General features: G+C 36.0%; 15 protein-coding genes and 1 non-coding gene across 16 annotated transcripts; 9 read left to right on the top strand and 7 right to left on the bottom strand.

Moving 5' to 3' along the window:
* Positions 1 to 121: 121 nt before the first annotated feature.
* TIM11 (F1F0 ATP synthase subunit e) lies at positions 122 to 412 on the top strand (the record flags this gene model as incomplete). Its single annotated transcript, XM_056221517.1, has 1 exon — positions 122 to 412. One exon carries the CDS (start codon positions 122 to 124, stop codon positions 410 to 412), a length of 291 nt encoding a protein of 96 aa, XP_056081300.1.
* A 292-nt stretch (positions 413 to 704) lies between these two features.
* MRPL35 (mitochondrial 54S ribosomal protein mL38) lies at positions 705 to 1,808 on the bottom strand (the record flags this gene model as incomplete). The annotated part of the gene is made up of 1 exon (XM_056221516.1): positions 705 to 1,808. The coding sequence occupies one exon, from the start codon at positions 1,806 to 1,808 to the stop codon at positions 705 to 707; it is 1,104 nt and encodes a 367-aa protein (XP_056081299.1).
* A 676-nt stretch (positions 1,809 to 2,484) lies between these two features.
* ASP1 (asparaginase ASP1) lies at positions 2,485 to 3,630 on the bottom strand (the record flags this gene model as incomplete). The annotated part of the gene is made up of 1 exon (XM_056221515.1): positions 2,485 to 3,630. One exon carries the CDS (start codon positions 3,628 to 3,630, stop codon positions 2,485 to 2,487), a length of 1,146 nt encoding a protein of 381 aa, XP_056081298.1.
* Positions 3,631 to 3,837: 207 nt separating this feature from the next.
* DAD4 (Dad4p) lies at positions 3,838 to 4,056 on the top strand (the record flags this gene model as incomplete). The annotated part of the gene is made up of 1 exon (XM_056221514.1): positions 3,838 to 4,056. One exon carries the CDS (start codon positions 3,838 to 3,840, stop codon positions 4,054 to 4,056), a length of 219 nt encoding a protein of 72 aa, XP_056081297.1.
* Positions 4,057 to 4,257: 201 nt separating this feature from the next.
* On the top strand, positions 4,258 to 6,261 carry SWA2 (auxilin-like protein SWA2; the record flags this gene model as incomplete). Its single annotated transcript, XM_056221513.1, has 1 exon — positions 4,258 to 6,261. The coding sequence occupies one exon, from the start codon at positions 4,258 to 4,260 to the stop codon at positions 6,259 to 6,261; it is 2,004 nt and encodes a 667-aa protein (XP_056081296.1).
* Positions 6,262 to 6,517: 256 nt separating this feature from the next.
* Positions 6,518 to 7,342, top strand: YFT2 (Yft2p; the record flags this gene model as incomplete). Its single annotated transcript, XM_056221512.1, has 1 exon — positions 6,518 to 7,342. One exon carries the CDS (start codon positions 6,518 to 6,520, stop codon positions 7,340 to 7,342), a length of 825 nt encoding a protein of 274 aa, XP_056081295.1.
* A 55-nt stretch (positions 7,343 to 7,397) lies between these two features.
* MCM21 (Mcm21p) lies at positions 7,398 to 8,318 on the bottom strand (the record flags this gene model as incomplete). The annotated part of the gene is made up of 1 exon (XM_056221511.1): positions 7,398 to 8,318. One exon carries the CDS (start codon positions 8,316 to 8,318, stop codon positions 7,398 to 7,400), a length of 921 nt encoding a protein of 306 aa, XP_056081294.1.
* Positions 8,319 to 8,924: 606 nt separating this feature from the next.
* Positions 8,925 to 10,172, bottom strand: HIM1 (Him1p; the record flags this gene model as incomplete). Its single annotated transcript, XM_056221510.1, has 1 exon — positions 8,925 to 10,172. One exon carries the CDS (start codon positions 10,170 to 10,172, stop codon positions 8,925 to 8,927), a length of 1,248 nt encoding a protein of 415 aa, XP_056081293.1.
* A 1,911-nt stretch (positions 10,173 to 12,083) lies between these two features.
* Smki_4.trna21F lies at positions 12,084 to 12,173 on the top strand. The gene is given in 2 exon segments: positions 12,084 to 12,120; positions 12,138 to 12,173. It is a non-coding gene; the product is annotated as a tRNA-Phe (tRNA).
* Positions 12,174 to 12,350: 177 nt separating this feature from the next.
* OMS1 (putative RNA methyltransferase) lies at positions 12,351 to 13,769 on the bottom strand (the record flags this gene model as incomplete). Its single annotated transcript, XM_056221508.1, has 1 exon — positions 12,351 to 13,769. One exon carries the CDS (start codon positions 13,767 to 13,769, stop codon positions 12,351 to 12,353), a length of 1,419 nt encoding a protein of 472 aa, XP_056081292.1.
* A 175-nt stretch (positions 13,770 to 13,944) lies between these two features.
* Positions 13,945 to 14,787, top strand: IPK1 (inositol pentakisphosphate 2-kinase; the record flags this gene model as incomplete). The annotated part of the gene is made up of 1 exon (XM_056221507.1): positions 13,945 to 14,787. One exon carries the CDS (start codon positions 13,945 to 13,947, stop codon positions 14,785 to 14,787), a length of 843 nt encoding a protein of 280 aa, XP_056081291.1.
* Positions 14,788 to 15,011: 224 nt separating this feature from the next.
* On the top strand, positions 15,012 to 17,090 carry RAD34 (Rad34p; the record flags this gene model as incomplete). Its single annotated transcript, XM_056221506.1, has 1 exon — positions 15,012 to 17,090. The coding sequence occupies one exon, from the start codon at positions 15,012 to 15,014 to the stop codon at positions 17,088 to 17,090; it is 2,079 nt and encodes a 692-aa protein (XP_056081290.1).
* Positions 17,091 to 17,452: 362 nt separating this feature from the next.
* PIB1 (phosphatidylinositol-3-phosphate-binding ubiquitin-protein ligase) lies at positions 17,453 to 18,325 on the top strand (the record flags this gene model as incomplete). Its single annotated transcript, XM_056221505.1, has 1 exon — positions 17,453 to 18,325. The coding sequence occupies one exon, from the start codon at positions 17,453 to 17,455 to the stop codon at positions 18,323 to 18,325; it is 873 nt and encodes a 290-aa protein (XP_056081289.1).
* Positions 18,326 to 18,803: 478 nt separating this feature from the next.
* On the bottom strand, positions 18,804 to 19,349 carry SSF2 (rRNA-binding ribosome biosynthesis protein; the record flags this gene model as incomplete). Its single annotated transcript, XM_056221504.1, has 1 exon — positions 18,804 to 19,349. One exon carries the CDS (start codon positions 19,347 to 19,349, stop codon positions 18,804 to 18,806), a length of 546 nt encoding a protein of 181 aa, XP_056081288.1.
* Positions 19,350 to 20,508: 1,159 nt separating this feature from the next.
* Positions 20,509 to 22,446, bottom strand: TFB1 (TFIIH/NER complex subunit TFB1; the record flags this gene model as incomplete). The annotated part of the gene is made up of 1 exon (XM_056221503.1): positions 20,509 to 22,446. The coding sequence occupies one exon, from the start codon at positions 22,444 to 22,446 to the stop codon at positions 20,509 to 20,511; it is 1,938 nt and encodes a 645-aa protein (XP_056081287.1).
* A 734-nt stretch (positions 22,447 to 23,180) lies between these two features.
* Positions 23,181 to 26,372, top strand: SUM1 (Sum1p; the record flags this gene model as incomplete). The annotated part of the gene is made up of 1 exon (XM_056221502.1): positions 23,181 to 26,372. One exon carries the CDS (start codon positions 23,181 to 23,183, stop codon positions 26,370 to 26,372), a length of 3,192 nt encoding a protein of 1,063 aa, XP_056081286.1.
* Positions 26,373 to 26,975: the final 603 nt, after the last annotated feature.

The following is a 26,975-nucleotide window of genomic DNA, read 5'->3' as shown; positions in this document are numbered from 1 at the left end:
GATCTATTTAAGGGTATAAATTTTTTTTATTCTTTGACTTTTCACCTTAAGATTCTAGATAAAAGGAAGTACTACATAGGAAGATAGCGTATAGGGAAACTAACTGAGTGAGTAGTAGAAAATGTCCACCGTTAATGTTTTGAGATACTCTGCGTTGGGTTTAGGATTATTTTTTGGCTTCAGAAATGATATGATCTTGAAGTGTAATGCCAAAAAGAAAGAAGAACAAGCACAGTATGAAGAAAAATTGAGGTTAGTGGACGAAGCTAAGAGAGAATACGCTAAGTTACATCCTGTAGAGGTTCCTAAGGTTTTACCTACAACCGCATCGGTTAATTTAGAAGACCCTAATATTGATTTTGAAAAAGTTATTCTTAATGCCGTTGAATCCTTGAAGGAAACTTCAACATAAATAGAATGCTAAAAATACAGTTTAGCTCGAACCGAATGAGGAAGTTATGATGGATTCTCGTTCGCTAGATGCTCCATAATTTTTTTTTCACTTGCTTATGTATTGGCAAATGAAGAAGAGAGAAAATGTATATATTCTAGAACATATTAATATCATACGTAACGTATTGTAAAAAAAATAACTCACATTCCACGCACTTCAGATTTTACATCTTTACTTCCTGCGTCGTACTTTATAAACAGTGACAAGAGATTTATATGTACAAGATTATATAATGTCATGCTATATAAGATCATCTTCTAATTCTGCTGAAGACTCTTCCAGGTGGTAGACCATATTTTTCTCTAACAACTGCAACGTTGGAATCCCATTCACTTCTCCAAATATGTGCGCCGATAGGATCTAAATTATAATCCTTGGTGAATTTTCTGATGTCGAAATCATCCCTACTTATTTCTGCTTGATTTATCTCTAATGAGTTTGGACCTTGTTTACCTTCAGTCAATGATTGTCTGAATACCCAAACAACAAATCTCTGTTTCCCAGCATTTTTTTCAGGCACTGGAGGTAAGTAATCAGCAACGACGTTAGAACTATCAAACTTTCTTGGGTCTATCAAATTATCATTGTAAGCCAATTTAAGGTTCACCAATCCGTAGCACAAAGCTGTCTTAAACGAATCGTTGCTTACATTTGGAACATCAGGGTTGACTACCAATATCGTATACAGTTGTCTTTCTACGTCCACGTGGTCGTATTCTTGAACCTTAAAAACGGGACACATTGACGTGACATTAGATGATAAAAATTCACCAGGTTCGATCCACTTATTCAGACCAGTGGAGAAGGGAAACTTGATGTTCACTTCTGCTCGTGGAACTAAAGTTGGGAGTGTATCAGGGATAGCTGCCAGTGTTTCTAACCTCTGCATCAATAACATCTGGCCGTATGATTCCCAATGTTGTTTCCCCAAATGTCTGTACACCGGTACATCATAGTCTATTATATGCTTAAAATTGTCTACTTTATTATTAAACTGAAAGTTGTATTGTACCTCAGGATTATTGATCTCTGCTTTTATGAGCAAAGCATCTTTTTTGAGAGGATTGTTTGTCTTCCCAGCCAACTCATAAAACTTGTTAGATCTCTGCTCAAGAAAGTCATAACTCATCTTGAAAAGCTCATTTATGTGTTCAGGAGGCGAGTACTTAATACGGTTACTTCTTCTACTAATGGATGGGGGGTCTGAAAAGGCCTTCTTTGGGAAAAGATAGTTTTTCACTTTGGGAGATTGGATAGAAAGTGAACTAGGCCTCTTGGTGAAGTCCGACCAAATATGCGAATTAGCATTAGAATTTTTCAGAATTTTAGTTGTATGAATAGATCTTCGTAACATAGCTCCGGCTATAACCATGATTGATGCGTTTATTCTATGAAAAAGCTTGTAGCTGCAATTTATTATTGAATGAGATTTTCTTGTTTTATCCAATCCTTCTCGCTTCCATTCGAACCAGAAAAAATTCGAAACGACTGCGACAGTAAATCCCCACCAACTAGAAAGATAATAACCAATTATATGAACAGGTTTATGCACAGGGTCATAATAAAGCGACTTTTTTCTCCACCACTGATATGCTCATCATTTTAAACTTTTTAGGAGTGTTTGATAACTAATTTTTGCAAAGCAATGTCATTTATTCTTTAGGAGATATCTTAATCAGCGAGTGACATTATTCACATATTTGAAGGCGTTATAGTCATATGCTTCCTGTTATAATAAGGAGAAAGTAAGCAAAATCGGAAATAGTAGATAATTTCAATGAACAGGTGTCATAATCAATACCTTAATCGGATCAAAATAGAACCATGATAAAAGTTCAATACTTCATGCACTCAAATGTACATACAAAAGAGCCGACAGAAAACTTGTACAACTGACATATCCCGGCAAGAACTTCGACAGTTATTTGAAATGAAGAATAAAGGAAGCTGCCTTGATTGTATATCTCTATTTATATATATATATATATATATATATGTATATGCATTTAACGCTTAAGAGTATATTCTCTTCATCCACCATAAACACCAGTGAAAACGTGTTTAATTTCCTCCAACGTATAGTTACCTGCCAAACATAACTGTAACAAAATTCTACTCTTTTCGGGACTTAGATAACCAGAAGCAATGAGATTATTAGCGCTCGAACCCTTCTTTGGCACGTTCGCAATTGGCACCATACCATCCATTGATCTCTTGGAATATATGATTGGCAAGCTCAACTTCATGCAAGTTTCATTGACCTCCTCTGGTAATGAACCAGCACCCATTGTGGCAAGAATGATACCATCATATTTATCTGCCACCAAGTTGACGATAGCTGATGGAAAAGCTTGATGGGCGTACAAAATGCAAACTTCTGGTAAATTGAAACAGTCACCATCGACTCTCAATTTAAATTTATGGCAACCCTGGGGTTTAACAGGAGGATAATAATAATGTATTTCATTGTTAACAAAGTTACCTAAATAACCCTGTCTAACATTAAAAGAATCCAAACTATTTGCATTCGTCTTGGTAATGTAGTAACCAGAAGAAATTTGATCGTTTAAGGAGACAAGAACACTTCTTCCTCTAGATTTTGGGTTTGAAGCAATGCAAATTGCTTGATATAGGTTCATAGGTCCGTCAGCAGAAACACTGGTTGAGGGACGCATCGAACCCACAAACACAATAGGAACATCTCCAGCATCAATAGTACTCTCAATAAAAAATGCGGTTTCAGATAACGTATCTGTCCCATGGGTGATGACTATACCATCAAAAGTCTGCAATGATTCTGAAACCCCTTTATAGATCTTGTAAAGAATATCCTGATTTATGTCTTTGGAGTCCACATTGCACAGTTGCTCATATTCAATATCACAGACCTTCGATATGTCTGGAATAGCATCTAAGAGATCTTGAATGGTCAAGTCGACATGATAACCGGCCGTTTGCGACGAGTCTATGGCCTTGGATGCAATCGTACCACCAGTTCCAAAAATTTTAATCCTTGGTAAACTACGCTGTTGGCAAGCGATGCCGCTGCTATTTGCAGCGGCACTTTGAGACTTTAGAATCTCTGGGATAGTCTCTGGACAGTTGCTTTGGACAACGAACTGAGAATTTTCAACATCTGGACAGATAGTAGTGATTTCAATTGAATCATTCTTCATGACGCCTTTCAAAAAGTGCAATAGCAGTAATGATTAGCCTTGAGTGTCTTCAAATATATAACATCTCTTCAACAAAGCCGTCATCATCATCTTTTTTTCATCGAGTATTTTTTCACACGAACGGCACAAGAAGTGAACCTAGACTACAATAAATAGAAGAAAGTAAAGGGAGGAAACAAAGCAAATCTAGAAGGAGGTAAGTGCAGAATGGAGAATCCGCACGAACGAGTACAGGCCAATATTCTGTCGCGCATAATCGGTAATGTCAAAAGGCTTAATGAGAGTGTGGCAATCCTCAACCAGGAACTTGTTACCATTAATAATCGAAACAAGAATCTAGAAATCATGGGTGCGATTTGTGATAACTATCATAACAGCGTCCAGTTTAATCTGGAAGCAACCAATAATAAGAAACCACCTCTTTGATTCATCAATTTTCATATATGCATACACATATATACACACATATATATACATATATATATATATGCTATACTGCTTTTAATACATTCATCGAAGGTCACTATTTCATGCGGAAAAGAGAAAAAAATAACATCATACATATTTAGCTAGAAATAGCACTGCGTCTGTGAAAAAGACGTAGGTTGCAAGAACCGGTTAGTAGCGATGTCAGACCCGTTTGCACATCTATTGACATCTTTCAAAAATAAAGATTCCGCAGCTGAATCCAAGAAGGAAACTCTTCGGAGCAGCAATTCCCCTTCCTTACCTGATTCTGTAGTTGCAGACATTTCTAAGACGGATAAAACCATAAATGATAGCCTGCATTCAATTTCGGCATCCCCGTTGATACCTTCATCGAAGGTAGGCTTTTCTGTGCCCCCTTTAGTGTCAAGCAATAACACGATCAGTGCCAATTCAACCAATAGTTCACCACGCCCGCCTCTTGACCACATTGACGATGACTTCAATGAGCTGTTTGGTAATGGTACAACAGCTGCAACGGATACGCTTCAAAAAGTAAATGATGATTATTGTAGAAATAATGAGGGCCGTAAGAGCAATGGTGATGAAGCTTTGGTCGATGAAGTCAAAGATATGGAAATCGCTAGATTGATGTCACTAGGTTTATCAATTGAGAAGGCCACTAAATTTTACAACGATGACATAACGTACGAAAGATATTTAAAGGTTTTAAAATCAAATCAAAAGAAGTCCAAGGACCGAACTGCTAGGGAGAGCCCAGGTGATGTAAATTTTGAGAGGTCAGAACTATCCAACAATTTTGGCTCAGAGAACAATAACCTGTTCAGCATAGCTACTAATTTTTTTAATAAAGGTAAGGAGCTAGTTGATCAATGGACCTCTTTTCCACCTGAGGAAAATGATAGACTAAATAATCACCCAAACTTACGAAACAAATCAGAGGACTACGACTCACCTCTGGAAAATGACCCATACAATGGATTTTCAATTGAAGATGATAAAAGCGAGAAAGGACTTTTGTCAGAAAATAATTTGGATGAAGATCTTTTAACTGACTTTGAAACTAAAATTGAAATTACCAAGAGAACAGTGAGTGATGTCGATCCTTCTCCTTCACCATCTTCAGGTATATTAATAGAAGAGAATCCGTTAAGAAAAGAACCTCTGGTAGAGAATAATCTTCTAGATTTTTCAGAGGGAAATGTCACTAAAAGCAATAGCAGTGAAAGTAACTCTCTTTTTAATGGGAATAGAAACCCCAACTCTGCTATACCTATCTCTGATATTGAATTATCAGGGTATAACGAATTTAAGGCAAAGGGTTCCAATTTTTTCAAGAATGGTGATTATGTGAACTCTTTGCAAGAATATGAGAAGTCTTTAAACTCATTACCCTCGAATCATCCATTGAGGATTATTGCATTATCAAACATTATTGCTTCGCAACTGAAAGTCGGTGAGTACTCCAAGTCCATAGAAAATTCCAGTATGGCGTTGGCATTGTTTCCACCAACCAAAGCAAATTGGAGTAATATGATCTCAGATAGTGATCCTCAAAGGTCGTTTAATGACATCTGGCCAAAGATTATGATTAGACGGGCTGAGTCTTTTGAACACTTAGAAAGTTTCAGTAATGCGTTAGAAACATACCAAGAATTGATTAACAAGAATTTCTTTGACGAAAAAATCATGCAGGGAAAAAGGAGATGTCAAAATTTCATCAATCCTCCTCCTGTCAAGAAATTTAGTCCTGTGAAAAAGGCAACGTCAACTCAGTCACCTACGGAAAAGTCAACTCCAACCTCTTCTTCTTCAACTTCCTCAAATTCTCCTGATACTACTTCAAAAATAAAGAAACAGGAGTTGGAAAATGCTAAGCTGGCACTATACGATAAAGTTTTTGAGAGGATCAGCTCTTGGAAAAATGACAAAGGCGATGACATTCGTCATCTTCTAGCCAATTTGTCCGGCTTGCTAACATGGTGCAATTGGAAGGATATCCCTATGCAAGATTTGGTTATGCCTAAAAGGGTTAAAATTACATATATGAAAGCTGTAGCAAAGACGCATCCCGATAAAATACCGGAATCGTTGTCCCTGGAAAATAAGATGATTGCAGAGAACGTTTTCAGTAGTTTAAGTATTGCTTGGGACAAGTTTAAACAGCAAAATGATATTAACTGATTTCCCTATTTCATTTGGGGGTTCAAATATGTACTTTACACAAGAATATATAAGAAATGCCATTATCCGAAACCGGCTTAGGAAAAGGCACGGATAGGCTATGCCCATTACTGTCATATTGACAATTGGCACCCATCTATGATACAAGATGAAAAACAATACGCAAAAAAAGATCAGTACACAACGGTGTTTTAATAAGAGAGGTCGAAACCGTACTATTTGAAACGATCGACAGTCGAATATCGAAGAAGACTTGATGATACGTCAACTAAGTTATTGGTCGAGGAAAGCGTATCTCATTTATCCTTTTCAAGTCCTTGTCGGTGCACTAATATCGATACTAGTATCTCCAAAAACACTGGATCATCAAAAGAAAACACATGTCCTATTGAAATCTTCAAATCTTTTCAATACAATCTTTGCATATAAAGCGAATCAATTATGGCCTATATTATTCTTCAGTTTGGCTTTTCTACAAGTATACTTTCATTATCTAGCAAGAATGGATGTACTACCCTTACCGATATCAAGTTCTCAAACTAGGCCCTCCTATTTGACCTATCCTAATCGTTGGCTTCTGCTCAAAAATAGAGTAACTATTATTATGATTGCTCAATATGCTTGCAAGTTCATTCTAAAATATATGTTGTTGTTTTTGAGTTTCCAATTCATTGATCACGTCTTTATTTGGACAGGAGGAGAATGTAGTTCTGGTAGTGGAACAAGATCAGCCGAAAAATGTCGTCTAGAAAACGGGAAATGGCATGGTGGGTTTGATATTAGTGGACATTTTTGTTTTCTTGTTAATATCAGCATGATTCTCTGGATGGAGCTACACATGTTTTGTAGATTTATTCAATCTGAAGATATGGTTTGGGTTGTAAATAAATGGGTACGAGCTTGCCTTGCTGTCATTTGTACTGTACTAATAATTTGGATATGCATTCTCTGGGTCACCGCCATTTATTACCATACCATCTTAGAAAAGATCTTAGGTTGCCTTATGGGGTACATATGCCCTATTTTCATATACCATATTTTACCAAAAATTGAACTACTACACAATTACATACATATATGATAAACAAAGAAAACCGGCCTAAACTTCTTTCTATAAAAGATATTCTCATCAGCATTTATTTGAATATTGTCGCAAATGAATGGTTTAACTTTAACTCCAAATCATCTAACGATCCGAGCAATGCAATTTCCCATTTATTCTTATTATTATGGCTAAAATCATGAATATCGTCCAATATTGAGCACGAAACTATTTCATTTTGTTTTACAAATAACTCCACTTTAACATCTTTGACAAAAAAAGAAGCCATTGAAGACTCTAGATCTAAATTTAAATCATGAATTATCTTCTTGGCTTCTAAATCCTTGAATATTTGCTGCCTTTTTTGTATTTCTACTAGTTGCAGGAAGACTCTTTTGGCAAATAAATACGCATCATCATATGATACCACCAGACCTCCATTAGTGTCATCAAATATGCCTTGAACATCTATAAAACTGGGAACAGTATGTTTAAAAAGAAACCAACTATTAGATTTGATCCTCTTTTTCAAAAGTATATAGTGAGGTTTTTCGAATTTAGACGTCCGTTCACTGAAGACTTCTAGTCGTATCCCCAGCATTTCCCTATCGACAAAAATCTCGTCACTATCATCTTTAATTTTCAAGTCAATTGGATCCACGAGTGGGAAGAAAGTGATACCGAAAATTCTATAAACATTCTCCACCACAATTGAATCTTCCAACTTACCTTTATCAATTGAATTGATATCTTCTATCTTTAATTTTCGCTTTCTTTTTGATGGTGACGTTAAAATATCAGTGTCCAGTAAATCTGCTACTTCAGGATCAAACATCTGATGCTGGACCATCGGCTGAGTCTTCAATACCCATTCTTGTTCTGGTAAATTCTCATCATTATTCAACTTCGCTCTTTTCTTTGGCTCATACGGTATTAGGGTTGCCGGAATAACGACCGACTTATATTCTGGAGAGAATGATCTAGCTTTCGCTATTGATACGCCCCTGTCATCCATCTCTTCCAACTCTGGATGCTCATTAAACAAAAAATTATTCAATTGTGGAAACTGTTCAAAAAGATCTTCAAATTCTTGTACAATAGGATTACTGCTATCCTCATTCTTTCTTTTATTTTTTATACTTGTTTTGAGTTCCTCACGACTTTTCTCCAATGACTTAACTATAAAAGTGTGACAATGTTAGTGTTAAGTCCAGATATTTCAAGAATAACAATGCCATAGTTTCAAAATCACATACTTTCACTGAGTAAGGATTCAATATCTTGTTGTAAATCATCAATCTTACTCATTTTCTGGAGGTGGGTATTGATCCTAGAAAGATCATCTCGATTGGAAACTATCCTTTCCCCATTATCCATGTAGTTTTTGTTTATTTTTTCAACAGTTTGAAAATTTCGCGTTTCCCTGTCATCATTGGTAGCTTACAGAAAGATCAGGAAGAACAACCATGATATGGTTCCCAACGATTAGTAGAGGTGTCTGCACATCAATGTAATAAAAACATTCAAGATAACCCAAATTCGATTTATATGACATAATGGTTCTTTACTGTATTAAACTATTACTTAGCTAAACACTCTTCTCTAATGAAAATAAAACAGTTCAAGCAATCATATCAATTTGATAACTATTAATCACTTCCATTTTAGGTCCCGCCTCTTTGCTTTTTCTTTCAATAGCCATCAAAGACGCAACATAGGAAACTTTTGAGACTGGGACGGAATATCCTAATAATGCAGACCCTGGCATCCTGTATGTGCTCGAAGCAATAAGTTCACTTAACTTTGTTCTTAAACCAATCTTTCTAACCTCGCTAATATATTGCTTTTTATACATCAGGAGATATCTAGGATAATACAGGATTTTATCTGAAAAAGTTAAGTTTTCTTGTACATCTAGTTCAACTTTTATAGAATTTCCATGCTGTCCACACATCGGACCTGGTCTCAAAATAATGAGCTCCTTTGGTTTATTTGGCAAAACTTCCTCCAAATCATTCTCCAACTTTGCCTTGATTCTAAAATACTCGAAAGTTGTGCTAAGAAATTTATTATTAAAGGAAGTTATTATCACTAGTCTTTTATCTGTTGTATTTGTAAATTCTTGAGCCAAACTAAAAGGCAAGGAATAATCTACAAAGGAATTTGGCACCTGGGTTCTACGAACTCTAGCTGAAGTAGAGCCCAAAGTGCACACCATGGTGCTAATATCACGCAAGTTGGGCAAACTTTTACCAGCTACGTATGTTTTATTGTTCGCATCAAACTTTTCAAGCTTCTGTGTTCCTGAAAAAATATACGAAAGTAATCTTGACCAATTTTCGGATCGAGGAATTATCAACTGCGTTACAGTGAATTTATAAATGATTTCAAAACCTTCTTTTTTTCCGCTTGCATAATACAGTGCATAGCTAAACCGTTTCTGATTATAAGGTATGCAAAAATTGTCCTTTCCGTTCTCATCAGTAGTTTTCTTAATGAATCCCTCTTCAAAAGCATCATAACAAAACGTGTCGGGATTAGAGGGTATTTTTTTAGTTTCATTTTCATTTCTGCTTCTTAAATAATATCTCCCACGTTTCCAAGTAATTGATTTCATATTTATGTAATCAATAGATTTCATGAATGATTTTTCTTCAGTAATGCTCCTTCTATTAATACAAAAAACATGCTTATTGAGTACAACATCTCCTTTTATTTCAGTTAAGCTATTGAGCTTATCTTGTAGATCAGAAACATTTTTAATGTAAAAATTTATGTCCAGCATGTTTTCCAAAGTGCCTTTTCCTGCTAAACCAGACGATCCAAACAACAGAATGTAATCTGTAAACGCATTGATTCTGTAGTTCATTTCGATCAATTTATCTATCTTGAAAATTTCCAGAGGTAGTTTATTTAAGGAAACGTCTAAAATAGAAAAAACATGGATAATACTTGAAAATTCACTAATTTGAAATCAGCGTTCTAAAACGTCAGCTTTCTTGAAATGACACAAAAGATGTCGCTAAACAAGGTGTATGGTATTGCACTGAAAAAAAAAAGTCTTTTCAAAAATGACGTAAAAAAGAAAAGATCAAAAAGAGTTGAAAAAAAAAGTATATAAGTAATTCAAAGTATCGTTACAAATATTTTCTGATAATTATATGAGTTTCTGAAATTATTCGTTACGACTCCACTTTTAATAAAAAAGCAACATTTGGCACAAAGAAAATACTAGATGTTCTCCTTGAGATGGGATGAATTTTGAGATAATTGTTGGGATTTCATTGTTGATAAAGGCAATATTATTTGGTATATAGAATTGTTGTTGTTGTTGGAAAGAAAATCAACTACCGTCTATTAACTAGTAGTCATACTACTAGTACATTATCATATACGGTGTTAGAAGATGACATAAGTTATGAGAAGCGGTCATCGAAATAAGTGGAAGCTGAAATGCAAGGATTGATAATGTAATAGGATAATGACTGACAATATATAAAATGACAATAAAAGCATATACAGAATTATGTAGAATTACGAGTTCCAGTTATTGGATTCCTATATCCTTGAGGAGAACTTCTGGTATATCTACATACCTAATATTATTGCCTTTATCAACAATGGAATCCCAACAATCATCTCAAAATTCACTAATATCTCACATAACATATTGTTGGAATAAGTGATTACTACTATACACCTATTCGTATAAATTGGATTAAGTTATTGCAACTATACGTCTTCGTATAAATTGAAGTAGAAAAATTCTAATAATAGAATTTACTGCAGTAATGAGATAAAGATCTATTAATTGATCTGAACTTATTATATAAGAAGATGAGTTATCACCAAATTCTTATCATTAACACTCTGATTTATGTCTGAACCTTTTGGTTTAATATAACCAATCAGCGTGTGTTTTATATACCTCTCTTATATAGATTAAGAAGGAACGACTATTCTTAATTATTACAACTTACTAAACTACTAATTATCAACACATATGTCATATACGGTGTTAGAAGATGACGCAAATGATGAGATATAGTCATCTAAACTAGTGGAAGCTGAAACGCAAGGATTGATAATGTAATAGGATCAATGAATAAGAACATATAAAACGATGATAATAATGTTTATAGAATTGTGTAGAATTGCAGATTCCCTTTTATGGATTCCTAAATCCCTGAGGAGAACTTCTAGTATATCTACATACTTAATATTATTGCCTTATAAAAAATGGAATCCCAAAAATTACATCAAACTCCACTATTATCTCAGATAGACGATAGTTGATTTTTGTTGATAATTAGTAGTTTAGTAAGTTGTAATAATTAAGAATAGTCGTTCCTTCTTAATCTATATAAGAGAGGTATATAAAACACACGCTGATTGGGTGTATTAAACCAAAAGGTTCAGACATAAATCAGAGTGTTGATGATAAGAATTTAGTGTTAACTCATCTTCTTATATACTAAGTTCTGGACAATTAATAGATCTTTATCTTATTAGTGCAGGAAATTCTATAATTAGAATTTCCCTACTCCATTTAAATTGGTATCACCATAAGAATGTTAGTATTAATTTACTCAACATCATTAGTATCATGTTAAAGAATGTTCGTCATCAACTACAACAATTTATATGAATAAATGTATAGTGGTAATCACTTATTCCAACAATTTTCATTCCAACACATATCTGTTTTATGACATTTAGAATGATGTGTTGTCATACTGACGTATTCAATTTTGAGGTTAGAAATTTTCATTCGTTGTATGCGGACTTAGCTCAGTTGGGAGAGCGCCAGACTGAAGGAAACTTTGGTCAAGATATCTGGAGGTCCTGTGTTCGATCCACAGAGTTCGCATTTTTTGTCGTTATCTATTTTTACTAGACGAATCTAGTATTTCTTGAGCTGTCAACAATACTGCGCTTGGGTGGTATTCAATTAACGAAATGAGATTAGTAAAATACGCTTTAACTAAATTTATATTATTTACATGATTATTAGTCAATATGAAATGCATCAAATAAAAGTGGGGCGTTAACTTTTGTTCGTTGGAGATACTGGCTCAAGACTTTCTTCAGATTCTGGTCTGTTGCTTTTTTCAAATGATTCCATTCTTTTTCTAATGCTTGACTGTAGGTATTTTTCTACAAACCCAAGCTCACCCTTCTTTTTCGCATCTCCTTTTCGTTTGGCAACGATGCACCAAGTAGTACCCAAGTGTGTCCGATTTTCTTCCACTACTTCCAAGTCAGAATCATCCAATACTTCACCTAAATCGAGATTCCATCTACAGCCCCATGTATTTAGTCTTTTCTCAGCTCTGTTATCTAACATCTTATTTACAAAATCGTACTGGCCTCTACCATGTTCCAGTAAAATAATCCTCCCATCAGGCTTTAATAGCTTGCCAAAATTATTCAATGCTCTTACCGGATCTTCGTGAGAGCACAGACCAAAAGCTTCCACAATGGTATCGTATTTTATTTTATTGTTCTTCTTATCTTTCTCTTGAGAAGGTTTTCCTTTCTCTGCTAAGTCTACTAGCTTTTCCGCCTTCCCAACAACAAAAGCAGCCTTTTTATACTTTGGAAACTTTTCCCTAAACTTTTTATGTGTAATTTCCATCATATTTTCAGATGAATCTAAAAATGTAATGGAGTTAATGCGTGACATATCAAGATATTTGATATTTCTTCCTGTCCCACATGAAACTTCCAAAACGTCACCGTGGCAATGCTTCATCAACCATTTCCTTCTTTTGCCCAGCAATATCACCTTTTCTTCCATATTGATCGCTTTGTCGTACTCGCTAGCTTTTCCTTGATAAAAGTTTGTCGTGTCTCTTGCTGGTAATATTTGTTCATTCAATTTGTTTTGATCGAAGTTTTGTACGTGAATATTATCGAAGTTTTCAATACCTTCCTCTTTCATTTTTTTATATTCTTCTAATTTCAATTCATCTCTTCTTCTTAGTTTGCCCCTCAATTCTTTAACTCTTAGCATTTCGTATTCATTAGCTTTTCCTTCCTCTTGTTTCTTCATCAATCTCTCCAATTCCTTGTCTTTCGCAAACAGTTTTTTGGTGAAGAAGAGACCATAAATCAGAAAGATCACATATGCGCCAATCATGTACTTGGTCATTCCCTTGGAGAACTTTTCGGATCTGGCGATAGCACCCCATCTCACAAACCTATTAGGTGACTTTAATTGCTCCTCAAACCTCTCTCTTGCCAAATCTTCTTTCGTTTTTTGTTTACGAACAGTTCTATTGCTATTGGCTTGGAAGACGTTTTTCAGCTTTTTGTTGTTTTTATTATCACCAATATGGCAATTGTTAAACCTAGGATATGTAAAAGATAACAATCGCCTTTGAGATTCTGATAAAACATTTCTAGATAGTGGTTTTCGAGCAAAATGTAGAAAAATCTTTGCAGGGTGATGAAATGTGGCCATTTTTCTTTATCCTTGGTTTTATTGAATGTTTCTAGTGTAATTTATTTTGCCGACAGTATTTTCACCAAGGTACTTTTCTATTTCGGTCGTGAAGTTTCTAATAATAATAGTTCGAAGGGAATGATGCCACTGGTCAAAATTGGTGAACAATAACGTCCTTTTGAGCAAAAATTTGATGAGAGTTATCGGGCGTGGTGGGGCAAATATTGTGATTGATTATGGAGATCCAATGTGGTTATGGCGATGCTGCATTCGTTGGCCTGATCTGTTATCATCTAATAATTCTTACACTGTCAAAAACATTCATTATATTAGAGAGAATGTAGAACCTCTTTTGCATGGTTTAATCTGTCCAATGAATCTCATTGATGTGGATATAGACGTTGTAAGACCCATTCTAAGTACCTTTATATTAAACTTGGATGAAAAGGTGGTCAAAATTATCAAAATAAAAAACCTATTCAACAGGACAGCAAATCTGATACAGAACGACCACTTCTTGAAATCTTACTGTTCACAGAATTTCCAAACTGTTCTTTTGGAACTAAAACCTAAATGGCTATACTACGATACGGATTACTGTAGGAACTGCACTCATAACGTATCTAAAGGTAGAGAGGTTAGATACTGTTACAATCAGCTATTAATCAATCCATCACACTTGGAATTAACATTCGCAGAATGCAAGGTATACCCGGATAAATTTAAAGCAGCTATGCTTAACTACTTGCACGATGACAATAATGTCTTCAAGATTCTTTATGATTTACAGAAAAAATTTACAGAAAACGTAATTTCAATTAAGAATATAAAATCGATTGACGATGTAAAAGATGAGCATTTACTACTCATGACGCTCAGAGATGTGACATGTTTCATTGAATGGAACAGTACCAAAGATGCGTTATATGTGAATGTAATAGATGTCGATCTAAAACCAAAAGAAAAATGGACTCATTGGATAAAAACTTACAATCAGTTGACATCAAGCGAAAAAATCTATCATACTTCAAAATAAAAGGACCACATACTTTTTCCTTTATCTGTTACTACCGCATATACTATTAAATTTTATAGAATATTTACTTAAATCTTTTTCAGTGACCCTTGAGGAAATGTAAAGAAGTGAACGGAAAATAGACAAGTCAATGTATATGGCGTTACAAGATATTTAATGTGGAGACGAGTCTTTGAACTCACCACACATATGTACAAAGCAAAGGCGCGATAAGAGGGAAAGTAATGTCTAAGAGAGTATTAGAGCCATGTCACCATCATTCATCCAAACAAAAAAAATCCAAGAATGGGGAGAAAGAATTATTGTTTTATGAAGAGGAAGGAGAAGTAGATTCTTTTGATGACTTTCACCAAGATGAAGATGATAACTTAAGTGATGTTGACTGGGAGGATGTTTGTTTAGATGGAAGCATAACTGTCACAGTAAATGGTACACACCGGAATAGCGAGAAAGCAAACAAACCCAAACGAAAGAATGATAGAAAAGCGTTCAACTATCAGCGACTTAAGTATGGGCTACACTTGGTGATGATGCCATTCATGTTATTTTTGTTGAAAACTAGAGTAAAATGCGTTGACGACGAAAGACTAAATAGACGATTAAGAAGATCGGTACCAAAATTAATTAGCAAAAAATTCAAAGATTGGAATGAAAGGGATCCATTCGCCAAAATGGCTTCTTTAAGAACACTTTTGCTTGGCTTGGTTTTATGGTTTCGTTCCAACTACAAAATGAATAGCAATGGTATCAGACAAAACTTTAACAGATTGCAATACCTTATAAAGTATGCCGACAGTCAGAACAAAAATATGATCCCTAAATCCACATATAAGAAAGTCCTTGATAATCAACATGAATTTTACGGAAATAGACCATTGATAAAAGATAATGTTGAAGACCTTCGTAAGATGGCGAAGAAGAAGATGGCCAATAGAGATATACTAACGTTGTTCTTTTTAATTATTTTAAAGAATCTTCTACCGGAAAATAAAAAGCTCTATTTTTGCTTTGCTTTGCCATTACACGATTATGCTATTAGGTGCAATAAGGTGAAATGGCAAATCGAACATGATGTTGGCAAAGTTCCCAACCTGTTTGATTCTGACCTGATACAGCCTTATTTTTGGATTGAATTAGAATTTCCTACCTTAACTGACAATGAGCTGTACATCATTGACCCCATAGCTCATCTGGATAAACGTGAAATGGTCTTAAAGACACGCAAGGACCAGTTTGTTCCTAATTATCAACCCTCAACGGATATGAAGTATAATCTAAACCAAAGTTTTCATTATGTGGTTAACATAGACTGTACTGAAAGAGTAATGTATGATATCTCACCGAGATATGTACCAAATGTTTGTTACAGATACTTTGAGTTATCTGAGTCCTCCCCTATTTTAAGATCGAAACATTATAGAAGCTACCAAAATCTATCTAGATGGCTGAAAATATTCAATAAAAAGAGGGTATCTTCTCATAATGACGAATTAATGAAAAATATCGCTTTAACCAATTTTACATTGCCAAAAAGTGTTATAGAAATCAAAAGAACAGATAATTTTGTAATACCCTCTATTTTAAAGTCTAATGAAGTATTAAATCCTCAGGCAAGGCAAGCTGCAACATTCACCAAAGTAGACAACTTAAGAGAGCCCTTATTTTGGAAAAAAGACGTTCTTCAATTAAAGAGTAAACAGCATTGGGCAATATTAGGGCGTTCTATTCTGCCTGATACCCAGCCATTAAAGCGTAAAAAGTATCTACCGATGAAGAAAAGACTGGTAAGAAATTTAGACAAAGACGATATCAAGGAATTGTTTTCGTATGAGCAAACAATGAAAACTCCCAAATACCCGAATACATACCACGATCTTTTGGGACACGAACATATGATCACGAATTTATCACATTTTAAAAACAAATTTGGTAACATCGAAATTTACTCTAAAGAAACCAAGCCCGATGGATTTGAATTAATCCCACTTAACGAATGTGGTAATATCAAAGATCTTATAAAACGCTACAATAGAACAAAAAGAAAGACGCAAAGAATTGAGTACTTGGATGTAGTAAGTGGTTTTGACTTTAAACAGAAAAAAGGCCATGCCATTCCCAAAATTGAAAGTATACTAGTCAAAGAAAGTGACTACGAACTAGTTCAAAGTTTGAAACAGCAGACTAAATTACTATTAGGGCTCTCATTTTGGGACCTTCTTCTAAGAAAGCTGCAAGTCAATGACCGATTGAATACTGACTACGGAAATCTCAGAAATAATGATGAAATGCAGAGGGACCGCTAATTGAAGCGTTACCTTTTTCAGTACAAAAAAGGAAATTCTTTTGAATGAAGGCAGAGTTAGTGAACCTCAGGGTTATAAATGATTACACGATTCTTGGCGGAGATAGAATAATGGCCATTCCCAGTGCAGCCAATCTTAGATAAGCACAATTGTATATTTCGGAGACTTTGAATTCCGGGTAATGAGCATCGAAATCTACTCACTTACCAATTTGAGTAAAATGTAGGAAAGAGAGAAAAGTAGAACTATTCTCGGGCTTCATAGTTTAAGGGGAACGATCAAGAAACTAGCCTGCTTGCGAGCTATTTGCTATTGTTGATTTTCTTTACTATCGAAGAACAATATTTGGAGAATTAGAGATCATGGTTATCAAGGAGGACTGCATAAATAATCTTGCCAGGTGGCAAGCAGACGAAGAAGCTCAGAGCTGTTTTCAATGCAAGACAAACTTTACGTTCCTGGTAAGACGCCACCATTGTAGGTGTTGTGGGAGAATATTTTGCTCTTCTTGTACTGAAAACTTTGTAAACTACAATAAAAAGAAGGTTCATGCCCTGCAGAAAAAAAATAGCGATGCGGAATCACCCCCATTCAGAACTTGTAATGAGTGCTATGACAATCTTCTGCATTTAAATTTGCTAGTATCCTCTGCCAAAAAAGACGTAATATCAACTCAGACTTTGGCACCATCAGGTGCACTTTTACCTGGTGTATTGAATGGTACCAACGATGAGGAAGGGGAAATTCTGGAAGACTCGATGGATCAAAGTAGCACGGCATATGGAAACGAGGAAAGTTCGCGAAACGAGGAAGATCGATTTTGCCCTATCTGTAACTCAGACCTCGCACAATTTGCTAATGAAGATGAGACCAGGGAGCATGTAGAGGATTGTTTACAGAGAGCTGAAAATGCCCAGCAACACACACCTACATCGAATGCTGTAGAAGACTCCGCAAAAGAGAGTCCCACTTTCCAGAATAGAATGTTAGTATATAAGATACCGCCTACTGCAACGCATGATGAGAACCATGTTGCCATCAAAGAATGTCCAATATGCTTCGAGAATATGGAACCTGGCGAAAAAGTTGGGAGGTTAGAGTGCTTATGTGTTTTTCATTATAAATGTATTAAAAACTGGTTTCACAAGAAAGCGCAAATGGGTGCAGCTCAAAGAGGAAACGGGAACGCTTTCATTAAGCGAAACTTTTGCCCTTTCCATGATGCTGTATTCTAATAATAACTATCTAACTTGATTTCAAAGCTTATTTCTTCCGCTGTTAATAGTCGAGGTTTTCCTTTTCTTTTCCTTTGTTTATCCTTTTTTACTTGGAAAGGATTCTATACTTGTCTAATTGTAATCTTATATATTCATTGATATTTAATCTGAGGTATCTCTCCTATGACGGATGAGGAGTCATACCCTAGTTTTTTTTAGTTTTATCAGACGTAAAAATAGCATATGCGTGGTAAGCGTGTACAAAGATAATGCAAGCATATTATGAATCATTCCAATTCGCTTAGCAAATAACTATATTACTCATCTTCACTGGAAGAAATCACGTTGTTAATAGCATCAACTTTGTTTTCCCCTTCGCCCTCTTCTGCTGCTCTAGTTTTTCTTCTTTCCAATTTCCTTTGCTTTTTAGCGTCTTTAATAGCCTTCTTTTTGGTAATTTTGTCTTGTTCTTCCTTATTTCTTTGCTCCTTGAGCCTCATCTTCCCAGCTTACCTCTTTCCAAAGTTCTGATTTCTTCGCTTGATTTTAGGACATATTCGTGATGCAACACTTTTCCCGAACAGATACCTTCCTCTGTCTTGACAAGTTTCAGCGATCGTCTTGCTCTTAACTCTGTTAACTTGGTAAATTTTTTACATGGAGCTACTTGAGAGCTTTCTGGTCGTTTATTTTCCTCCATTACTACTTCTGTATTTTTTCCGTGCTCTTCATCATCAATCTTTTCAACTGATGTCTTTTGCGATTTCGAACTTTGAAAATGCTTTGCTTTCACGTTTTGATTATCAATCATCCTTAAAATAGCATCATCTTCAATTTCAGATTCTGACGTGTAGGCTCCTAAATCATGATCTAATATCAATGAGGATATATCTTCTTTTCGATGAACATTCGGCACTGCTTTACCTAAATTGTTTTTGGCTTTATATAGCCTTTTCAAATTTCTTGAGATATCCACTTCCCTAATATCAATGAAATAATGACGCATATGTATTTCGCCCGTTTCTTTATCCTTATTGATCATAAATACATGTTTGATATATTTTAATGGAGTTCAAACTGGATTGAGAGATGGAAAAATATTCTGAAACATAGAAACAATAACCTTCTCTACATTTACATCTTGCTCCTCTTCACCAGATTTCTTGGATGTATAGAACCCATTCAAAACTAATACTGGTGGGTCTTATATATCATCATTATTCAAAGATTCGGGCTTTTCAAAAACTTCATGACATCTTTACCTGGAGAATAGTCCAATACTTGAAAATTAACAGTAGGGCCCCGTGGATTTTTTGCTATCTTTAGCGAAACATTGCCTGTCTTTTCAGATTGGGTGAACATGAAAAGATGACTAACACCTAATGGGCCACACATGACAACTAAATCCTTGAGTTTATTTGATTTACGCTCTTTCAGCTTTATAGCTATATGTGGCTGCATAATTTGGCAAAAACCTTTTTACTACTTGAATGGTTAGCCAATGAAGTTTAACACACTCTGGTGACCATTGACTTGGGAATATCTCATTCCTGCTCAAGTGTGATTTGTGCATGCGTTCTCTTTTTTTTTTCTTTTAAACATTTTTCTAAAAATTTCTAAAAGAGAGTATAGATATCATCTAACTGATGTAATCCAATTAAGTATCAGCTGGACTAATTCAATATCTATTTAATGACATATACGCAAGACCATTGATGAGATGCACTTACTGCATACAAAAACCTGCACAATCGTTCAAGATGATAATGCGTCCAGGCAATGACTGATATTCTTATTCTAGCTTGGAAGAGAAGAAAACATCTAGATCTAGGAAATAAATATGGTGATACTATCAGAATAGTAGTGGGGCTCTGACTAGCTTAAAACTAAATTTTCAGTAGTATCGAGCTTTTGCTTTGCAAGTAGTAACCCACATCACATATTAAAAATGTTTCTCATTTGTTTCTTTTTTGTTTCTCATGCCATTTGCGCGCATTTTTACGTTGAATGTTTTATTTACACGCACGGCTGCAGCAGTGCAGCACAGCGTTAATCGGATCCCGCCTTTTTTCCATTGTTTCAAAAGAGTGACTGAAAACCAAAAAGGAAGAATACACACAATTAAGTTATATGTAATATGTAACATGCAGGAAGTAAATATATAATGTGAAATGGAAAAATGTGGCGATTGTACGAAAGTATTATATGTTACCGTTCGAATCGTTGTTATATTCGTTAAGGTACTCATCGTACTTATGGGTGGCCAAAGTAATGGAGTTTAAAACTGGCCTCAAATAGGCGGTACACGTATTTGACATGGATTCACCATCACCATTGAGTACATCTTGAAATAACTCGTTGATTTTTTCGATACAATCCTTCAGGTGATTATAAAGCTTTTTGACGGTACTGGCTTGCTTTTGTTCCCCGCTTTGAAAATGAATATAAAAATGCTTCAAAAATTCACAACACGTTGTGTGCAACATTCTACAACTTTCTAGTAAATCTATTGGTAGTGCACTTTTCACCTCCGATTCATTTGCTTGAGTTGTAGTGCCCACAAAAGAACCAAGCGCAGAGTCAACGTTGTTGTGTTTGGCCTGTTTGGCGTTAATCTTGATCGCAGTTATGACCCTCTTATTAATTTTATTACTTACTTCGTTATTGGGAACTACTTGATTCAAGTCTAATTTATTGATCAAATTATCCATGACGAGTGACAGTTGTTGCAACATTTGTTGATTAGACACATTCAAGTTCGCATTTTTCATTACATTTACCAAGCCTTCAGTATCCTTGTCCGAGGTCTTTTCGTGTGCATTTCTTTTCAGATGTATGATTGCATAGTTTGTCTTGTAGCTTTCATTCAAGTCATCGATAGTCAGTTCATTTCTTTCATCCTTATCCTCATCTTCTTCATCATTTGTAATTTTGGACTTATTCTGTAAGTTTGTTCTAGAATATTCATTTTTTAAGGCCATAATCATTTTCTCACTTAATCTGTTCATGCCTTTCAAGATATCCACAGTACCATCGCTATTACCATTTATATCCACACCTGGTTGCATAGTGAAATCAGGTCTGTTACCTCGTGCAACTGGATCGTCCTGTATGTTACCGTCTAAATCAATAATTTTTTTTACCGGATGCAATAGCATATCATCATCTTTCCTGTCGAATTCCTGATCCAACGTTAAATACCTGTCGATGATTACATCACCTCTATCATTTTGCATGATCTTTTCACCCCTTAATTTTCTGAATAGCTTCGAAGAGAAAAACCTTGCCCAAAATTCAGGCTCCTTGAAATTCTTGGGTACATTGTCAGTATAAGCTTTCTTTACAATAGGATAGTTCTCAAAAATATTTAGAATTTTTTCCCTTGATAGGTTAACATTAACTTTATTTTCCGACGAAGCCACTGGCTTGATAGTGGAAAGGACGTTATAAGGCCCAACCTTTTGAGAAGTGGATAGAGCAAAAGCTCTTAATAGTGGAATTCTAGTTGACCAAAATTCGGAGGGGGGTAATCCGGAATTGATTACTGTTTCTTGGAAAACTTTCATCAAAAGTTTGTTTCCCTTCAATAAAGACTGTTGCAGCTTCAAGTTAGTTAGCAATTTCTCTTTGGAGAGAGAATCATCTAATTTGGCTGTATTGATCAAAGGAGCCCCATTATTCAACTGTGGTGTATCCAGATGTGGCGTGGGTGTCCTCGCTGAAACCGAAGAGGAGCTCATTGGCGTTTCTGTGTTTTGTACGGATTCCTCTCTTCTTCTTTTCTCTTCATAGATATCGGCATCCTTATAACGTGAGATAATTTGTTGCAAAGTCATCTTAATATTATCCATGACTGTTCTGTTGTTAAATGAAAACATATGACGTTGCGGTTTCGGCAAAACTTCATTCCCTTCGTTATCTTTCCTCTTTTTTGACTCATCTACTTTCCCGATTAGCCTCAGCATCATTTTTTCACTTGAAGCTGGGGTGGCTTGTAACTTGTCAATGGTGGACAATACGACTGTATGAACTTTGTCACCGTCCGTAGACCGCCACGTCAATTCTGCGGGCGAAGCATCTTCGTTTATAGCAATTATCCCTGACACCTTTTCGAAAATTGCAGCTCCAGAATGTGACATTATATTTTAACGTTGTTACCTTCTCTATCTTCAATTGGATGTTATTACTATTTCTATTGGGAAAGCTTATTATGTTAAGATTCAATATTGTTCAAAAATAGCGTCAAAAGCGAGCGATTTTATCATGTACTACGAAGTATAATTCTTCTAGTTATCTGCTAAACATATTACCAGCTTGATAAGTGGGCGCTATTTTTTTTTCCGGGCTCACATACATTGCTTGCAACCTTCTTGCTAAGGCACCCAATTTAAAATATGGTTGCTTATGTCTAGCCTTCAAGTCACAATTTCCAGTATTTTGCGTCGTTCAACAAGATAAATTGCTGCTATTTGGATTGCGACGCGACGGCGACGTCAAATTTTTTTTTTTTTCTTGAATGGAAAAGGGAAAGGACAACAAAATATGGCAAAATATTTCAGCTCGGATTAGAAAGTTTTCCACTTTGAATTCGCTATAGATAGTCACACTTGCTTTATTTCAGCTTTTAAGATACCGAGATTGTATCATTACCAGTGGCTTCATTTTTTTTCCTCTTTAATTCATTAATACTGTTCGTATTTCCAATAAACTCCCAAAAGTACTACACACAGGCATCTTTTACCAAAGGCGTCGGCAAAAAGAGAGCAAAGGACCTTTTTAAAGTAGCCAAGTTTCATCCAAAATTAGTGGATAGTGCTATTATTGAAATCAAACGAAAGTTTCAGTCATTAAATAATATTCATCTGTTGCGGAGATGGCTGACAACACTACGGCCCCTTCAGATAATATAATCAATGGGCAGAGACTTCCGTCTGAACTCAAAGATGACGTAGACATGTTAACATCCACCACATCTGAACATAAAGTTAACGATATGGGGAATCGAGACAAAAATACAAGCATTAAAGCTTTGCCATCCATCACTGACATCCCTATTAATGACGACCCCGATGTACAACGACATGATGACCCCAGTGTTTGTTTGAACCCCTCCCATATAAAAGACTATGAGAATTTCTCTTGTTCGTCAATTGACACTTTAAAAAAGGGTATGGGAGAAATTTCCAAGCAATGTAACGATTTGAGGACAGCTCTGCTTGCCAAAGATACTTCCCTGACTGACTCTGTGGAGGATCTATTCAACTCTTTAAAAGTTTTATCACACAATCAATCAGTTTTGGAGAATAAATTAGATGACGTCATGAAAAATCAAGTGAATACAGATATAGTAGTCAATAACTTGAACGAAAGACTGAATAAACTGTCAACATTGTTGCAAAATACTTCGAAAGTTAGCAACTCAAATCTTCTCATAGAAAACTCATCTAACAGCACTAGTTCACAGCATAATACTCCCACTTCTAAGAGGGGACCTGGGAGACCAAGAAAAGATACCTCAACTTCAACGATGAATAAGTTAGTGTCAAATGCAGCCTCTGCTAATCCTAAAAACACATCTAATCATAACGCACCTCTTTCACCAGTAAACATTTCCTTACCAACAGCCGTAGTACAAACTTCCAAATCTAAAAGATATTTTGTGGAACCATCCACGAAACAGGATCCACTATTATTATCCGCTCCATCGTCATCAAGAGATGATGGTGAGATAGCCTTACCTTCTGTGCCGCATAGAACGAACCTTGAAAATGGTAAAGAACGACCATCCACTGCAAATTCCAGTTCAATAACACCAACACCTATTACGCCGAACAACTTGATTCATATTAAAAGAAAAAGGGGCAGGCCACCAAAGAAGAGAACTGTGGAAACAATGATATCAAACGCCACGGACGCTATAGATAAATCTGACACTTCTAGCCGGATCAAAAATGAGATTCCGATAAATTCACTACTTCCATCCTCCAAATTTCATCAGATACCATCATCTCCATCGAACCCTACATCACAGCCGGTACCAATTCGAACCTCGAGGTCAGCCACTCAAGAAACGGATCCTAAAAGCTTAGAAGCAACTTCTCCCCCTCCAACTAATGGTGAACCCAACGCCGAAGATTCAAATACCACTGATGCGATTTATAACAGTGTGGAAGAAATGGTGGGTGGCGAAGAAAATAAAATTCAGAGAGAAAAAACAATAACCATCAAGACAGCCAACAATAACATGAACAACAATAATAACACGGATAGTGTCATTAAGTTTTCTGCTAATTCAGACATCAACAGTGACATTCGCCGGTTAATGGTTAATGATCAGTTTTCGCTAAGTTACGATGCTAGTGGTAACATCACAGTGAAATTACCGCCTGTTTCTTCACCTGCTGCTGCAACTGCTGCCGCCGCTGCCGCAGTTACGTCAGAAATGAATAGGCAACAAAGAGAGTTGGATAAAAGACGTGATTCAAGGGAGAAAATGCTTGTTAATATGAAATATAATGACCGTGATAAAGCGAAGTCATTTATGGAATCTAATAAAAAACTACTAAAAGCAATGAAAGAAGAAGAGAGACGAAAGAGAATGACTTCAATAATACACGATAATCATCTAAACTTGAATTTGAATGAGATATCCACTCGTTCAAAGATAAAAAGTATAGAAAAACCAACCACCAAAGGTAGTTCGATGTCGCCAAAACCAAGATCCGCCTCTATCACTACGACATCAGATCACCAACATGAAGAACATGAACCATCTGAACAAGAAAAGCAGGTCGGTATTGATAACGAAGGCTCGTACGTAAATAGCGATCCACAAAAGATGGATCTAACCATATCAGCTGCTGGAGCCGTCCAAAAAGTGGGAATTCAATCGATGTTGAATTCTGGTGAAGAATTACCCACCAACGGTACCGCAGAATATGAAGGAAAGGGTTCAGGAGATGAAGAAACAACTACATTTGTTCCGTTAGAAAAATCTCCTTCTTTAGTAGACGTGGTGAGGAAAAGACTCTCAGGTGAAGATGAAAAAGAAGATCAACAACGCGACAAAAGTGCATCTTCGAAGAAAAGACGATTATCGGATCAAGCGAAAAACGAAGAAGAAGAAGAAGAAGAAGAAGGCGAAAGGGATGCTAGTCACAGCGAAACACTAGCCACTGTTGAGAACGTCTCAGGAGACATCTCTACAGATCTATCCAGAGGTATTTCATCTATCCATAATGATGTCGAAACTACTAATGACTGTGGCAATGGTAATGGAAGTCTCGGTTTGGGTACAGAGTCACGCAATACGTTGTTGACTGCGACCCCCATTGAGTTGATTTGCCGGGAAGGTTTCTTTTACCGAAGGGATATTCCCGACGTGCCCATTACCACGGGCGCGTACTTGGAATTTAAATTCAAAGCCAAAGAGGAGGAATTGGTCAATTCTAGCATCAATGAAGAAGACTATGCTACCAAATCGAAACATGAAAAAATGAATGCTCATTTTTTCAAATCTGATATTCAGGAGGAGACGGAAATTGCTTTTGATATTTTGAGCAAAACGACGCTGACAGAGAAATACGTTAATAGTTTGGAATATTTCTTAATGGAATTTAGATGGGAGAATAAGTTAGTAGGACTAGGCCTTAAACTTAGGGAATCCAAGAGAACCTGGCAAAGGAGGAAAGCTTTGTTTGCTCTCTTCGAGTTCTGGAGAGACCAGTCAAGAGACAAAAGAAGATTTCACAACTACACAATTTTACACGCTGTCAAAGAGATGGAAAACTACAGAATATTCATCAACCGATCTGTGTCATGGTTCTATAATCACATCACCTTATTGAAGATGATTCTATACGACCTCTGCGACAATGTAACTACTCAATGGAGAGAATGGATGTTTCCACACAACGAAACACTGCCGACATTGGGCCAGGATGGTATCAATGAGGACAATCTGAATGAGACCATCGATAACATGCTGATTTTCGATTTCCTCGACGACGGCTCTGAAAACAATCAAGTGAAATATTCCAGAATCATACCGCCAGATATCAGTTAACCGGGCGCGTACGCTTTAGAGATTTCAAAAATGGATAAAAAAAAGAAAAAAAACAGTTATCATGCTTAACCAAGCAACCTAACAAATTATGTGGAACATTACATACTTAGTGCTTATCATTACATACGCCCTTATCGATGACTTTGTAACTATTCTTTTCTCTGCGCTGAGAAGCACCATTTTCGTATAAAAGTACGATTACTTTGCAAGACAAAGATTATGTCATTACCATTGTCTCAAAATAGAAAAAACGCAAAAATGAAATAAAAAAATACAGCTCGGCGCTTATCTGCATTAATCCGCACAGTAAAGAAGATGGGATTCAGTTACGTCAAGCCCAAAATAAACTCCAGTTTGTTTTTTTCTTTTGGCGTCCGGAACGCGCGCGCGGCTCCGGTCCATTAGTATACCACAAAAAGAAATATCCCATTTGGGTGTAGTGTTTTGCCGCTTTGGGCAGGCGCGACCGGGCCAGAGAATGCAGCACCTGATAGAAGACGCGTTCTGGACCCCTGAGGACCTGAGCGTTGGAATGGCTCGAAGATTGAACGCCTAGAAATGCACGTAGACCAGCCCTTTCGAGATCTAAAGATCGCCTATTTC

Source organism: Saccharomyces mikatae, assembly GCF_947241705.1.
Source record: "Saccharomyces mikatae IFO 1815 strain IFO1815 genome assembly, chromosome: 4".
Classification (NCBI taxonomy): domain Eukaryota; kingdom Fungi; phylum Ascomycota; class Saccharomycetes; order Saccharomycetales; family Saccharomycetaceae; genus Saccharomyces; species Saccharomyces mikatae.
Note: the sequence above shows the minus strand (reverse complement) of the source record. Positions and strands in the feature narration are given on the sequence as shown.